At 37.9% G+C, this 16,620-nt stretch overlaps 1 protein-coding gene across 1 annotated transcript in view; it reads right to left on the minus strand.

Annotated features, from left to right (window-relative positions):
- Positions 1 to 16,620, minus strand: part of LOC149531381 (Leucine-rich repeat (LRR) family protein) — a 121,712-nt gene that overhangs the window by 37,039 nt on the left and 68,053 nt on the right. Inside the window, exons 6-7 of the mRNA XM_089810223.1 lie at positions 1,643 to 1,707; positions 1,410 to 1,505 (exon numbers count right to left, since the gene is read on the minus strand). Of these exons, the coding sequence (XP_089666349.1) occupies positions 1,410 to 1,505; positions 1,643 to 1,707 (161 nt within the window). The remainder of the gene's footprint in view (positions 1 to 1,409; positions 1,506 to 1,642; positions 1,708 to 16,620) is intronic.

Here is a 16,620-nt window from a genome sequence, read left to right on the forward strand (position 1 = left end):
AAAACTGCTTGTAAGTTGGTCAACAAGGTGTTGAAAAATGTGAGCCAAAAATTGAGAAGCGGGCTAAAGAAGAACTAAATATAAGGGAATTACAGGTTGTTGGATCCCAGGAAACAAGCAAGAACAAACTGAGGGAAGAACAGATGTTTTACACAGGCATATTTGGTCACTTGGTCATACTTGTGAGGATAACAAGGAAGAAGAGTCAGCTCAAGAAGTGCAGATCACCGCTGAGGAAGTTGAGGACTCGTTTATCTAGCTACAACATGATGAAGACCATGAGATGGAAAACACTATGGGTGATGGTACGGATTATACTATCATCTTATTTGGTGAATTGGAAGTGCTTATTGACAAGCCTTTTCATGAGAATGTCCATCTACAAGATATGTCCAAAATGGGTCTCTCCATGAGAATGAACCATTTGAAAACCATGATGTCATAGTTGATGAGTTGATGCATTTTGAGATGGAGCACATTTCTGAAAATGATGCAGCTAAAAGGGATGCCCAATCTAGAATCTAAGAGCTAGAGCAAGATGAAGCTACTATAGGGGCCGATTTGAGGGACCAATCAGAAATTCTATTTCTAGTTGCTGATTTTGGGGCATATAATTAGGAGAATTAGCTGAAATTATCCAATGATATGATCATTGCAGCCTTAGTGCATTTTGATAACACCCATAAAAAAATGAAGAAACCTTGTGGGACGTTAATAGTGTTGAGAAGAAGGGAATAACAAATGGAATCAATAGTGCATACCTTTACACTCTTAAGAGGGCATTGGAAAGAATGAAATCAGAATGTTTGAAGTTATTAAAAGACAGGGATATGGCTATCAAACATACAGACGGTAAAGAGGAGGCAGATGAGCTTTGTCTTCAATTGAGTACGACACTCTTCTCCATATATCAATAAGAAAATCAGATTTCTAGGGCAAGCACTCACATTGATGATGGACATGATCATACAATCAATGAGATCATACACATTATAGAAGGGATCTATAAATAGAATTTCATTTTGTCTGTTTCTTATCCACAAAGTAAAACAGCCAAGAACTTTGAAGATTTTTAAGGATTTAAAACTTGTTTCAAGCACCCTTTATTGAATAAACCATAGAAGCACAATAGCATTGGTAATTGTTATTTAAGTTGTACTTGTCAAAATGAACAAATAATAGGCTACAACTGAAGAATTAATCTCAATTGCTGACCTACTTTGCCAAAACTAAGTGGCGAGATGACAAACCTAAGAGAATTATAATGGTAAAAAAAAGGCATCGTGAAGAGTAACATTCAGATACAAGAACAGCAAACCCACTTAAAATGATCAAAAATGTGGAAACATTCTCACAAATAATTCTAATCAAAAGCATAATATGCAATTCAACAGATGCTTGATGCTTACCATTAGCTGATTATGAGAGAGACGGAGCTCTTTCAAATCCACACAGCACTTTAATGATGTTCCAATTGTTTGCAATCGACAATATGACAGGGATAACTGGAAAGAAAGAATATAAGTTTTAAAATCAAATAGCTCCCTTCTCATTTACCCAGTATAGTTGTCATCTAAAAATTCTTATGTGACTGTAACATTAAACAACAACCTACTATAGAAAACCATCAGAGACTGCTTACTTTTGAGATTGATGATATCTTTGCCAATGACTTTCCCAAATCACGAATAGGGTTATGTGAGAGCACTGCAAAATAAAATTAGAATTTCATTAGAACTATGCTTACCACAAAGAAAGAAACAGAAAAACAAGAGGAGCTTAGGCAAGCATTGCATTTTATTGTACTGGTGCTCCCATTTACAGACATGCAAGTAAATGTCCGCTCAGCAAATATGCATACATGTTTCTTGTATATGTTTGTAACCCTTTGAACAGAAGACAAGCATCAAGCATCAAGAAGACAAACTGAATGCTTATGCAGACTCTTGTTTGGTATTTTAAGACATCCACAATTTTGGACCTACTGCAGGTAGTCTCATTCCATAACAGAAGTTTACTAGTATATGATGCATACTCAACAGTAATATTAATACCGTACTCCAACAAGTTTCCAGGACAGCAATGGCAGGGGATGAGAGGGTGAGTTTCTGAGATATCTTTTCTAGGAAGACATCTTTGAGGGGATCAATAGGGATGTCAATTAAACAAATAGGGAAATTTTACATATAATAAATTTCAATAATTCATATCATAAAATATTCATGATATACATTATAGAACCTTATTTCATAACATTTGAACTGAATCGAGATTCCATAAAAGAACATACAAATTTAGTTAGTCAGGCAAATTAGTTTGCGGTTTTGTTTTCCAATGTGTTAACCTTGCCTGATATAACCCCCAAGAATAGACTTCACAATTGAGTGATACCATAATAGGTTTTGCTCTTGTGTTCCACCCTTAAACACCTGAAATACTGTATGCTCCTAATTAAGTTTCCACTGCCATTTTTTGAACTTGGTTTGTTCAGCTATCAAAAAAGAGAGACTGTGTATTTAGCTTCAGCACCGGTAATTTCAGATGCTGCTGCTGATGTTTTAGTCTTGTTTTGCCTGTTGTTTCTAAGGTTGGAACTGAAGTATTCCTAATTGGGTTGTGAAAAATATGACTTTTGAAAATCTACAACCAACAGTGATTCCAATTGTTGACACAGGAAATAAGGATGTTGATCAAAGGTTCTGAGAACAGTGTCATTTGATGAGAATATACTTTGCTATGTTAAATTTCAATTCAGGATTTGGTGTTTTTTTTCCAACTTTGTGTCATTTTTCCTAGGTTACTGAATCGGAATCAAGATCGGAATCAGGTACAGGTATTGGTAAGTAGATTCAGGATGCCAGTAAGAAAAATCATTCAAGGTATGCCTTTTCAATAAACACAAAATCGTAAATATATACATATTTGTGACCTAAAAATCATAGTGTTGTGAATTTTCCGCACCAGCCTCATTGCAGATGGGGGCACCCTCTTTTCACTTTGGCTGTTAGTAGGTGCTAGTTTAGAGTAGATTGGCAACATTTCGAAGGTTTAAGGAGTCTTGCTAGTTTCAAAGATCCAAGTCTTGGGCAAAGTAAGTCTTTAGTAAGGCAAGAGTTTTGAGTTGGAACGTCAGATTTCAAATCCTTAGACGTGCTCAACCATAATGAAGAGAGAATAAGTGGTTTCCCAACTTGATACAATCGCCATAAAGGATGTCAAAAAATTTATCAATCCCACATGTCAAAGCAAAAACGAAAATTGGGATAGGGAATGGTCAAGCAAGGGGTATGTTGTGCATGAGATTTGGGTGAGGATCAGAGTTGATTGTATACTTAGTCAGCTTTATGTGATCAAGTCAAGCCCAAGGGTTTGACAAATACTGCTCAAGTCGTGACATGAGCCCAATAGGATTACAATTTCTGACCTCCAACTTCATGCATGGCACCCAACTCAAGTGCAATCTCTGCCACTCACATAGAGCCCCATGGCTGGAAACTTTCCATCTTGGTATTTTTTAAGGTGTGTGAGCCTAAGCATAAGACAATCTCTACACAAGGTTAGCCTTCAAGCCCAAGAGAGACATTTTCCACCAAGTCCAAGGTGTTCGAGCCCAAGAGTATAGCAATTCCGTCTCAACATATACATGAACCCATCTCAGGGACAAATACCGATCAGGTCATCAAGTCGAGCCCAAAGAATGGACAAATTCCGCCAGCCATTCAATTTTCGAAAATGCTAGAACGCATCAGCCCAAGGAATATGCAATTTCCACCAATGCTCAATTGCAATAAAAAATTGATGAAAAAAGGGTTAAACAAGTCGGGCCTACTCTTTAGTGAATATGCCTTCTAAAGCAAACCACACCGATGCCACTATTGCCCATGTGTCTACTGTTGGAATCGATCCTAAGAGTTGGTGTGCATGGCCAGTGACCTCCTTAATATCTTGGAGTTGACATCTGGCCCTACGATCTTCCTAGTCCCCTACAACAGACTCATACCCGACCGAGTGAGATGCTTGCAGTGAACTTGAACTCGGCAACTCTGCTAACCAGATGTCGTTCTCACCTCTGGTTACCTTGGTGATCGAACTGTTGGAGCTACTCTATCGTGAAACCTATCAGTGATGACATGACTAGAGGGAATGGATGTTACTGTCTCCGACTAATATTGACTTGCCCGCAACCCTGCACATCTACTGTATTGCGTACAAAAATGACTGCACACTACCACAATCTTCTTGCCAATACTAATCAGAGCTCCACGGGTGGGGTTCTGTGAGTTATATTGGTGCTAACATCTACTATTATTGATGCCGTATGTTTCAATAACCACAGACGTATAGTAGACTGACCAACGATTAATCCAGCAAATATCAAAGAACTTACGATTGACTCCATTATTAACCAAATTACTTCTAAAAGAAGGCTTCACTAAATCAATGTGTTATTTTGCCAATTCGTACCCAAAATTGGGCAATCTTAGAAGAGATACTAGGGCTACGTGCAATCTCCCCAATCCTTCTTATGGGGTTTCGTCCTTAAGAAAATCAGTCACATTTAAGCAATCAAATTCATCTTCAATTTGTTGATATATTTTCATGGTGTCAATCCCAAGGAAGCTCATTGCTTTTATAACATCGATATGAGGGGAAGTAACAACAACTAGGCGATGTGGGATAAAAGCTATTTTCGTCTTTTAGTCACTTAAGTTACATTATAAAATGATTTTAAGTCATAAAGTAACTTTATAAATCCACTTTATAAAATAAAGTGACTTAACTATAGAAAAGCTCCTCAACTTAAATATTTCCCCAACAAAACCAAATAAATTCCTGTGAATGGTTGGCATCCTCAAGATTACTGTCGTTAGCCTATCCGGATGGAAAGATAGACCAACAAGGCGCCAGTACGGCCTAGCACGGAGAAGGGGACATTACATGATCTTTCAAGTCCCTCAATCCAAGACCACCCATGTGTTCAGGAACACAACACCAGTCCCAAGAGACACTGTACTCTTATGACTTCCCTATCCATCAAACCACAAGAAACCTCTAAGGATACTTTCTAGTCTATTTACTTCATAGTGAGAGAAAAGCTAGATAGATGTGAAGGATATTGCATGAGAAGAACGAACCTTTTGAACAACTTATCTCCTACCAGCCAAAGAAAGTAAATATGTTTGGCATTTTAGATGTGTTTTTTCAACCTTAGCAAAGACCCATTCTCGCATGTCTTTAACAGAGGGGCTAAGTGCAAAAGGAGTCCCCAAGTATCTGTTGATTTTATTGGGACCAGCCCAACACCATCCTTCAAAGGCCAACCATCTCAGCGGAGAATCAGCCCATCTAATCACGATTGACCTCTGAGTAGCCACCATTGCACTAGATACCTTACAAAAGAATTGAAGTCTAGTCACCGTATTAGAAAGGTTTCCCTCATCAAGTCCAATAAATAAAGCAATAGCATTAGCAAACTGAGCATGCACTAACTCCTCATTATTAGGAAGTTTAATACCTCTGACTAGGAACCCTAGGTCAGTACATGTCAATATATAGAATAATGCATCTATTGCTAGAATGAACAATGAGGGTGCAATGGGGCAACCCTAGCAAATTGACCTCCGCAACTAAATAGGTTCAAAAAAAATTCCATTAACATCAATAACAGTGGATGAGTCCTTAACGAGAATCTCAATGCATTTACAGAAGTATGGTGGAAAGCCAAATGCCTTTAACATTTTAGTTACAAATGGCCATTCTATTATGTCATAAGCCTTTTCTAGTCCAAAAGGATCATAAACGTGAGTCGCCCATCTTCCTTAGCCCAATGCATAGCCTCCCAACTTCTAATGAGTTTCTCAAGAATATACCTCCCCTAAATGAAACTGGTTTGTGTGTAACCAAGATAATCTTCCCTAGGAATCTCAAAGTCCTATTTGTCATTAGTTTAGCAATGATTGTGTAGGAGATTTTTAGCAAAATAATAGGCCTCCAATTTATAACTTGTTTCTTATCACCATCTTTGGCAATCAATTTCATCACCTATTTGTTAATGTGATTTCCGAATGATCCTTCATCAAAAGCGTCATTGCATAGATCAAAGAGCTCCATGGCAATCCATTTCATATCAGACTTCTAGAATTCAGCTAGCAATCCATCTAATAGTAATAGGCCTGCAGATTTATCATTTGTATGGAAACAAATGCTTTACTATCTAGGAAATTCTTTGATGACACATCTCCGAGATTAGATGGATTTCTCCATCAAAGAATTTCCTAGAGGGTAAAGCATTTGGGTCCATGCAAACAAAAAAAACTGCAACATTCTTCAATCTATTATGCTCATCCTTAATAGCCTTCAACATCATTGGGAGTAAGAGAAAGGACTTTCAACATAGGAAGCTTAGCATTCTCTTACCGTCTAGTGTCTACAATTGTTGGCAATGCTTCCATTTCTATCTCCATCTCCACTATACCCCAATAGTCCATATGGTCTCATTCAACCGAATGACAAGATTCGTCCATTACTCTCTATGGAAAACAGACAGACGGTTCTACTCTCCTCAACCGAAAGGATAGATTTGTAAGTTGATTTCCTTTGGTTATTTTCCACAGATATAACCACCTCCAAGTTGCTGCCTTGCATAGCATTTGAAAACCCATTGTTGTTGGGGTTAACATTCTCTTCTATTGTCTTGCTGTTGTGGCATTTCCCTTGGGAAAACAGACTAACCATTATGCGGAGGCAATGGTGGCCCTCCAAGCCACTAGATTGGCTAAAGACATGGGAGTTCCTAAACTATGGTTGGAGGGTGATTCAAACAATATAATAGATTGTCTAAAAGGGAAGTCCAAACCTTCATGGACCATTGACAACATTATTTGAAGAGAATTTGGATATCCTAATAACCTTAGAAAGTTATTTCATTTCTCATATCTAGTGTGAATCAAAAATGGTTGTTGATTTCATTGGCAACATGGCTATGAGACTTAATCAGGGAAGAAAGTGGCAATAGGACGTGGGACTTCCTATGGAGGTCATGTCGTGCATTGATTATGATTTGATACATGGAAACGTAGGGACTATTTTAATTGATGACGATGGTACTTTGGAGGGATGAATTTATGATTACGACGAGTCAGGAGAATTGTAAGGACAGATTTCACAAGTATGTGGCCTTTATCCTGTACATATTGTGGGTATTTTTTTCTTACCTAGATTTTTCTTTGCAAGTGTTACCTCTAGTTCTTGGTGATTGCTCTGTGGTGTGTTAACGATATGGGTGTCAGCAAAGGAGAAGAGATCTACCTAACTACAACAAATGGTGGAAGAGGACCAAAGTTTGAAAAAATCTAGAGAATGAGGGTTTAACTCCTTCCATAGAGAGATTGCAGGGTGCTAAACCTGAGGTTACCAAGTTGTTTCTTAAGGGTTGGATTGAGGGAACACTAGAAATTTTCGAAGCATACCTTTACTATCACTAGAGACCTCATTTCCTAGGTGACTAGTATTCCAATTGTTGGGGAAAAAAAAATACAGAGACAGGAAAGTCTTGGATGTTGTTGTGGAGGAGTTTCCTAAGGAGGAGGAGGAATGTGTCACCCTAATCAAAGGAGGTAAAACCTACTACCACCCCAAATGTATAAAACAGCACTAGAGATTTGTGTTATGGGCTATTGTGTATTATATTACTCTTGATGGTAGGTTCTCTCTAGTTTGCACCCACCGCTTTGTGATTTTGAACCATTTGAGGCAAATCCCATCAAGATTTCCATCCTATTCTATCTATACACTTCTGTGAATGCCAGCATTCATGATCTTAGGGAAAAAGGTGTGACTAACCCCCCTTAGGATGAGGGTTTAATGCTCTTAATTTATAAGCATATTGTGGCCCATTCTGTGGGAAAGTCCATTGACGAGGAAGGGGATCTGGAGGCCGAGTCAGAGGAGTTTGATCCTCAACAGGATTGATCGAAAACTAAGGATAGTGAAGATATGCACTTGAAGATTTCGACCTACATGAGGAAAGGGAAGGGGCCCAAAAGTCCCATAAAGAAGGTGAAGAAAGAATTTAAAGGCTCTACCTCAAAAAAGAGGATGAATAGAATGGTCATTTCCTCGGAGAAGTATAATGAAGAAGATGACGATATGGAAATGGACATTGACGACTTGAACAACGATAACAACAACAACAACAAGGGCTCTTCGTCCAGAGGCAACGAGAAATAGAGCAAAATTGCTATAAAGACCATGAGTACAAACTAGAAGAATCATGGCTCGGACACCCTAGTTAAGATTTAGCAGGAGCTTGTTAGAGAGTCTTTTGAGGCTGGTATGAAGATGAGTGACAAAGACGGTAAAAAAAAGGCTATTGACTCCCCTGATTTGTTTGATCAGGATCCTTTGCCTAATATTACTATTAGATGCCCTATCATGGATACTCCTACTAAGGAGAGGAGGGTTGTTTGGAAATACTTTAACATTGACTCTGTGTACTTGGGCATTACCAGGGAAAAGATTGAGATGGAAGTTAGAAGCGATGAGGGTGGAGAGGTGGAGCTTAGGGAACTCATTGACCCTTCTATGTTGATATTGAGCGATTCTAGCAACGAGCCGAACGTGGATGTCTTCAATGATGCCAAAAACAACCCCCTGGACAATTTCACGTCTATTTAGTGGCTTTTCCATAAGGTCATCAATATGAAAGACAGGATGAACAACCTGGAAGACAAGGTCAACATTGAGAAGAGTGTTGATGATGTCGATGGGGACGGGGTGAACACGAGCTCTCTTATGGACAAGGCTACTTTTTATAGGCTGGAAGCAAAGGTTCTAGAGCTGGATAATAGGTATTCTAGCTTGGACAATACATTAAGAAACATTGTTGATCAAACTATAGAATACCAAGGCTTCCAATGAACATATAAAGATCCTCATCAGCAATTGTGAAAATTGTGGATGATTAGGACTCTAGAGATAGTCAGGGTGGCCCGGGTAAGAGGACTAAGTCCAGCGCTAGGAAGCAAGCTTCTGCAACCACTAAAGAGATCACGAAAATCAAAAAGGTCGTTGAAGATATGTACCAGCTTGAGTTGCAAGCGGCGAAGCTTCTTAAGAACATGGCCTAACTGGCCTTTCTCTGTGTTGTGTGGTCTCTGGTCTTTGTGTTTTTTGTTTTCTATTATGTGTTGTCTTTCGACTATTGTCTTTTGTTGGTTGGCTTTTTGTTTCACTACTAGCCAGTTATGTTTTGTTTTGTCTCTGTGGGCTTAATGGTTTAAATCTTTAGCTTTTTGTACAGGTTTTCAGGGCCCCTTCAAAACATGTTTTACTTAATCAAAAACATTCTCTTCCATTAAATATCACACTTGAAATTAATATGTCTAGGGGCAGCCAGACCACGGCCAAGGCAAACAACGGAGAATGGGTAAAGCACAAACAGGGAATAAAAGAAAACACAAACGAAATTGAAGTCCAAGAAAAACACAAAGAACACAAGAACAAATGATGCAGAAAACAAGATGACCAAAGAAACCAGCATGTCCAAGGAAACCAAGGATCGAGTATGATGGTGCAAGTGTAATTTCTAAGGGATGACGAATCATCCCCAAAATGCAGCAACAAGGCTTCTTCTATGATGCCTTCATCCACAACAATTCAACAACCATTGAAAGAAAATCATTTGCAGCAGTTATACAGTTGCCACATGTACACCTGCTAAGAAGGATGTTTGAAACAATTGCAAAATTCCTATGAAAAAACACTGGCAACAAATACATACAGTCACTACATTGAGTTCCCTTGCAACGATTTAATAGAGGCTATGGAAAATTCATTACAACTATTGTCAGTAAAAAGTATCATAACCAACAGGTAGAATTGGTATTCGAAAGGGCGCATGACAGTTGAGTCACCCCTTCGGGAAAGTACATGTACATCGTTCGAATGGACTATTGAATCATCATCATCATTGTAATCGTTGTTTGCATACTACTTATATGAATAACGTATCATGTTCTGTGTTACATTATAGTAAGTTAATGCGTTAAGAATTTGTTTACCCTGCACGGTAAACATTTGGCATCGTTGCCAGTTGAACCTGGAATACAAGAGGTGTTATGAAGATTAATGTTGAATCTGCTCAATAAAGATAGGAATAAAATAAAAGACAAGGATGATATATGCACAGCATGCGAAGCATTAATTTTAACACAATAGGCAGAGTGCAGATAAAAGTTTCACGCAGCTTACCGATGGACACCGAGGGGGTGAAGGAGCACTAATGGAAGGAGTGCATTTACGTAGCAGACCGAAGAGTGCCGAGGACTTGCTCAAAGAAACATGCCAGAGATTGAATTTGGTAGAAGAGACAAGGGAGGAGTTCCTAAACTTGTACACACCAAGGGTAGTGTTGAGCTGTCGTTTTGCACGATGCTTCACGGTAAGAATCCTTTCGAACTCCTCTCTTGAAAAGCTGATCTAGGATCAACTCCAAGGTTCTGGACAATCTTGTGACCTACTGTAATCCGCTCAGTAGAAGATAAATGTGAGTGTTCACGAAGCCTTTGCTGGTTCTGACCAATTTCGAATAAGATGTTGAATCTACTTGCTATCTCAAAAAAAGTAACCATACAAAAAGAAATATATTTTTGTATTTTTTTGTTTGTAATGAATGCAATCTAACAATGCAACTGTATGAATTCCTAATTTAACCGAATGTTTGTAAAAGAAAATAATGAAGATAAGGTAACAAGAAGTTTAAGCAAATGACTTGAAAAGTAAATCCCTAACGGACATAAGCCACGGAAACAACACGTCTACGAGTTAAGCCTTTGAAAAGATCAGTAGGTAACCAATGAAAATAGGAACAATGCTTCCTTAATTCCACTAATGCAATCGTTGATGGAAATTCAGTAACTGTAAGATGTTTCACTTTTCATCAAAGCGCAAGGCCACAGAAAGTGCACTCATGCGAGACAAAAAAGCTATGCAAGAACAATAGGGTGAACTTTTCTCCAACTTGGTACGTCAGCGAAATTTGTAAACATGTGGCAAACACCAGAATTAAAATATCGTTCAATCAAAATATCACAATAAAACTATTGCCTCCATTACACTTCATGAACATACATTCACAAAATATAACACATTTAGGCAAGAATAACTACACTCTAAATGAGAGCACCAAAAGCATATATTATTGCATCAAAATAACGACAACCTAGAATACATATTACATTCCTCAATTTATAAAAAATCATCTCCTTAATTTGTATTGAGAGTGAGAGATCTCTTTCTGTAAAGATATGCTTCTAAACTAATAAAACAAATCTATTTATGTACAAATTGATTCTCTAACTAGTGCTAAGTAGGACTCCATCCTTATTTATATCATTTAATGGATGCATGAGCCTTTACGTGTCTTAGAACAAAGAAAGCATGAGAAAATAAGAAGAAAGCCATTAGATGGTGTAGGAGTCTCTGGAGATGCCAAAAATAGAAGCTCAACCTTCTCTGAATGTTTGTAAAAGTTAAATTGCCGTCAAAATGCATTTTTGATGCATGGAAAGCTCTAAATTTGGAACTGGTAGTTAACTGTCGGTGCACCTCGAACTTCTTCAAAAACTTTTGACGCACCTTTAGAGAAGCGCACCTTGCGCATATTGTGCACCTTGCGCACATTGCGCACCTTGTAAGACAGGTCAAAAAAATGCAAAATTTTACCGTGTCAAAACTGAAATTCTAGCTTCTGGGTTTTGTTCCCCTTCATACCAGAGCTATGTCTGGGTGTTTGCTCTTGAATTTCTCTACAATCCCCGTCACTTGGGTTGCATCTTGCAAATCTAAAGCATCATATTTATCCTTTACCTTTTGTCGATAATTGCCCAGCTCAATGCGAGTCTCAGCAAAATCTCCCAATTTCCCATCTAATTCTAGCAATGCCTCTTCAATCTTAAATACTTGTCTGATATCTATTGGTAAATAGATTGTTCTTTTTCAATAAACTCTCAAATGCCCAAATCTGAAAGAAATGATCATCTACTAATAGTTGGATAATCTATCATTGAGTTGATAGATTTAAATGTACAACTCCCTTATGAATGATATGCAATAAATTTGTTTAATTCCTAAACTAACTGGGTACGTTCTTAACTCGAGAACGGAAGAGGAAAACCAAGCCAGCCCTAGATAGAACTAACTCAGGCAATGAAATACAATTTTGAACCTAAACAACTCCAAGAATTCACAATACCTATGACTCCCCGATATTGGTAATGCAATATGAATACTACTTATGCAAATGCAAAGCAGAAAGAAGAGAAATCCGATCTAATTTCTGTGATAGGAATCGATCCAAATTCTCTAATTCACAACAAACTCAACTTTTGACTCAAGACACAAAAAAGTGCTCAAAACTCGACTACATCAATTCTTTGATTGATTATAATCAGAAAGATAACACTCAAATACTCAGATTCAAAAATGAATCCCTTCTTTGCTTTCGACACACAAATAAAATGCTCCAATTTTATTACAGAGATCAAAACAGAAAACTCCAATACATAATGTGAAATGCCAAAATAAAATGGTATATCCCCTCTACTCCAGCTCTCCTACTGTTTGCAGAGAAAAAAATCCCCTCTTTAACAAAAAGGTTTTACAATAAATACATTGTCCAACAGCCGTTTGGTTTCTTTCGGTGACTTTTCAATTCTATAACCAACTCTTGTCTCTTTGATTTCTCATCTTTTTCCTTTTGAAAACTGATATGCTAATTAACTTTAAAGTTAATAATGATATATCTTAACATATTTAAATTATATTTTAACAATTGACATTTAAATATGTTAAATCAAGATCAAAATCTTTCCTTTGTTAGGCGGATAGAAAAATAAATACTGCTACCAGTAAAATTGGGTCATATTTCGGGGGGCATATCTTTTTCTTCCATCGTTGGATCAAGCTCATTTTTGTTTATGTTTTTCCAAACCTAATTTTCTACATTCTAACTAAAGCGATCAGAAAAATAATCACCGAGTCAAAAGATATGAGCTACTGAATGCTGGTTTGTAAGACTTACAAAATCAGAATTGATAAAATAAGGTTTCCAGCCACTCTTCTTTCACATGCTCTATAACCCAGATGCCTTCAATTTGCCAGTACGTTATCTTCCATGCTAATCATGTTGATTCTCTGCTGAATTTTGGGAGTGAGTCTCTGGAATGTCTGTGGCAGAAAATCCCAAATGGAGGTCGAAAAGCGTATCAAGTTCTCAGTTTTCCGCTTCTTTGTTGTAGGTGAAATTTGTACATTCTAGTAATAGCTACGCTTTGTAAATAATTAACAAGTAATGCTTCTTTTTTGCTATCGAGTCACTGGCTACAGAACATTCCAATTCATTCTTGGTGGAAATTTGACTTTTGTCTTCTCCCTTTGGCGGAAAATTCCAACCTAACAACGAAAGGCGTAGCGAAAAATGAATTTTCCACTCCATAGTTAATGTCATGTTGATGTCCAAATCTTCAGGTGGTAAATCATTATGAGCTTATCATCCTTTGTTTAATCTATTAACATCTCTTTTCCATCTCTCTATTGTGGATTTGATGCTTGGTGGAAATTCCATTTTTGAGTGCAGAAAGCACACCCAATCTTCAATTTTCACTTCCATGTAGTGGCATAATTTTGATGTAGATTGATTCATAAATTACTTTTTTGGACAGATCTTGATACTAGACCCATATATCTTCATTGTGGATTGAGATTTGTCTTTTCTCTCCTCATGCGGAAAATTGAACTTTGACTGCGAAAAGCATAGAGAAAAATGAGTTTTCCGCTACGCATTTCCCTTTGGCGAAAAATGAAACATTTGCTTCTCTAATGGAAAATTTGAAAATGACTTCTCTATTTTAGTAAACATTTCACTCTTTTCTTGGCATAGATTTGCTATTCTATTCATCTCTTCACATGCTTTCCTTCCAATTTTAGATTTGCATTTTGGACTTTCATCTGTTATGTTTCTCGGCCTTTATTCAATCTTCATAGACAATAGATCTTCGCAAAACATGTGTTTACAACGAAACTGAATTTTCTAACAATCAACCTAAATCCATGGAACCACTGTATTAAATACCTTAGAACATTGAAACTTCATAGAAATATGGTTAGGGAAAATCATAAACATTTGGGGAAACTCTTTATAAGGTTGAATTTAAAAGTTTGAAAATGGTGTACCTAAAGTACGCCTACAATATCATCATCAGTGGAAGCTTCTTCAAAAGTCTTCCGAAATTGTTCAACAACTACATGCATAGTCATGAGTTTATCCCTTGAATCATCTTCAAAAATGTCCATGCAAGCATTGTTGTAATGTCTCTATGCCTCCAAAATCTACTCTTGGATTTTATCCTTGAGCTTATGAGTATCCGCATGTAATGTTTCCATTACTTTATTACCATCCACAATCTTCTCTATCCAATCATCTATCTTATCTAACTCATCTGCAGTATATACATCCATCAACATCCAATACCTCTGACCCTTTATTGACTATAATGCTTGCAAGTCTTTGCCCCAAGTATGTACTTAGTCCATTAAACCAAATTCCTTGTTCAATATAGCAACCAGCTTATTTGCACTATTTTGCATGTGATGTAGCACACCTTTCTCTTCAAAACTTTCACACCATTGCTGACAAGCCTTCAAAAATGGATCTAATTGTGTAGTCTCCTTATCCCTCTCATCAAGTGTCGCATTTAGAGTGTCCTCGGAGTTTTCAAGATCCAATGGACCAACTACTTCATTCAAATAACCTCTTAGGATTTCATTCTACTTCCAGAGGTTTAACAATTCAGACTCGTCATGTTCCAAGTGCCTAAACATTTATTTGATTCCCATAGTAACCATCAATTTGGCAGTATCCACAATGGGTTTTCCAAGCAAGACCACCTTGATTTGATAATATTTTGGAGTCAAATCCTCAATATCTGCATGTAGAGGAGGGATAACAACATGGGCGAACAAGTCTTGGTTTTGATCACTCATAACAAAGGCCAATGTTCGTGCATCACCTACAGGTGGCTCAGGTTTCTTGAGAGCTTCAATTCATTCTCCCATTCCCTCTTCCTCAATACAATACAACTACCTTTTGTGTCTAACCATCACCTCTTTCCTCAACCATCTCGGAGTATCTTCCATAGGAGATTTACCCTTAGATGAAGAAGGAGCTTGTCGCACTAGGCTTTTTCCCTTATCACTCCTCTCCGGAGTCTTCTCCTTTTGTGAGAGATCCACCTCAAGCATCTATGTCTATTGAGTCCACAATCCTCACCTTTGTATCTTGGGAAGTTTGTTGAGGTTCTTCATATATTTGTCCCTCCTCTTATACTTCATCGACGGGTATTTGTTGTGGCTCTTCTTCCTGTTCAGCTTGCATCTATTCTTCATTACCTAGAGGGAGAGGAGTAACTAAACCTTTATCCAAGCAAGATAAAGCTTGACTTGGTGATGGTGGAGCACTTGAAGGTCCTTCTTGCTGAGGCAGCAATTAACTCCAATCCTCTTGTGTAGGTTGATTTGTTGGGGTATTCCTTATCTTGTCGCCTAATAGCTCAGTGCCTACAAGCATGAAATCAAAATCTAGCATCTAAAAGACATCAACACCTTGATCCTCTTGCTCATCAATCCATTGTTGTAACTCATCCTCCAAAGTCGTAACCTGAATAGGTTGTGTAGGAATGGATGGTGGTGTTATAGTAGAGCTTCTTCTTCGTTCTACCACTATAGCCCTAGCAAGACGAGTCCTTTGACTCAAGAGAAGGTTATCTTCTTCATCTTCATCATCCTCTTCTTCCTCTTTTGGAATAACTTCAGGGCCTGATAGAAAAGGACTAACCTTTATCATCACCTTTTGTCTCCTTTTAACTAGAGTTTTCATCTTTCTTTTCTTGGGAGCCAATGGGGAGGCTTCTTCCTCTTGCGCAGGTGGAGACACTTCCTGTGCTTCTACTTCAGCTCCTTTCCCTTGTTCTGAAGGTGGCACTAGAGGATTATCCTGAGTCTGGATGACTTCTACATTTTCTGCCCCTTGTACATTCTCTCCCCCTTGGTCTTCTGGTGCTTGAGTTGCCTCTTCTCCAAGCTCAGCTTGCTGAGGGGAAGTTCTTTTCCTTTTATTTTTACCCTTCTGTGCCCTAAAGTATCCAACTTCTCTATCAAGTTGATGCACTGTTTCTAGCCTTACTGGAGACTGAGCTGTGAATGTTGGCACTATCACCTTTGCTCCTTTACCTTTCACTGGGTGGGTGGTATCTTGGAAAACTATAGTTTGTGGAATCGGATCCAGCTTGAATGGTCTCTTGATCAAATCCTTGGTTAATTGGATGATATGCCTTGCCCTATGATTGATATCTGTGTTTTCTTCTCTATCAATCTCTGCATTCATGATAGGTCGATCAGATATCTTGTCTCTGTTATACAAGGGATCTAAAACCTCTTCATTGTTTTGTTGCACAATCTTTAATGGGACCTTCATTTTCAAGGCACTGCCTGCCAAATAGAGAGTCATCCTACAATAATCCCTTATTCGGATTTCATAGCCATCCACTGCATTCATCCAGTGAT

Source organism: Cupressus sempervirens, chromosome 11 (assembly GCF_028749045.1).
Source record: "Cupressus sempervirens isolate cs-2001-9-10 chromosome 11, ASM2874904v1, whole genome shotgun sequence".
NCBI lineage: Eukaryota > Viridiplantae > Streptophyta > Pinopsida > Cupressales > Cupressaceae > Cupressus > Cupressus sempervirens.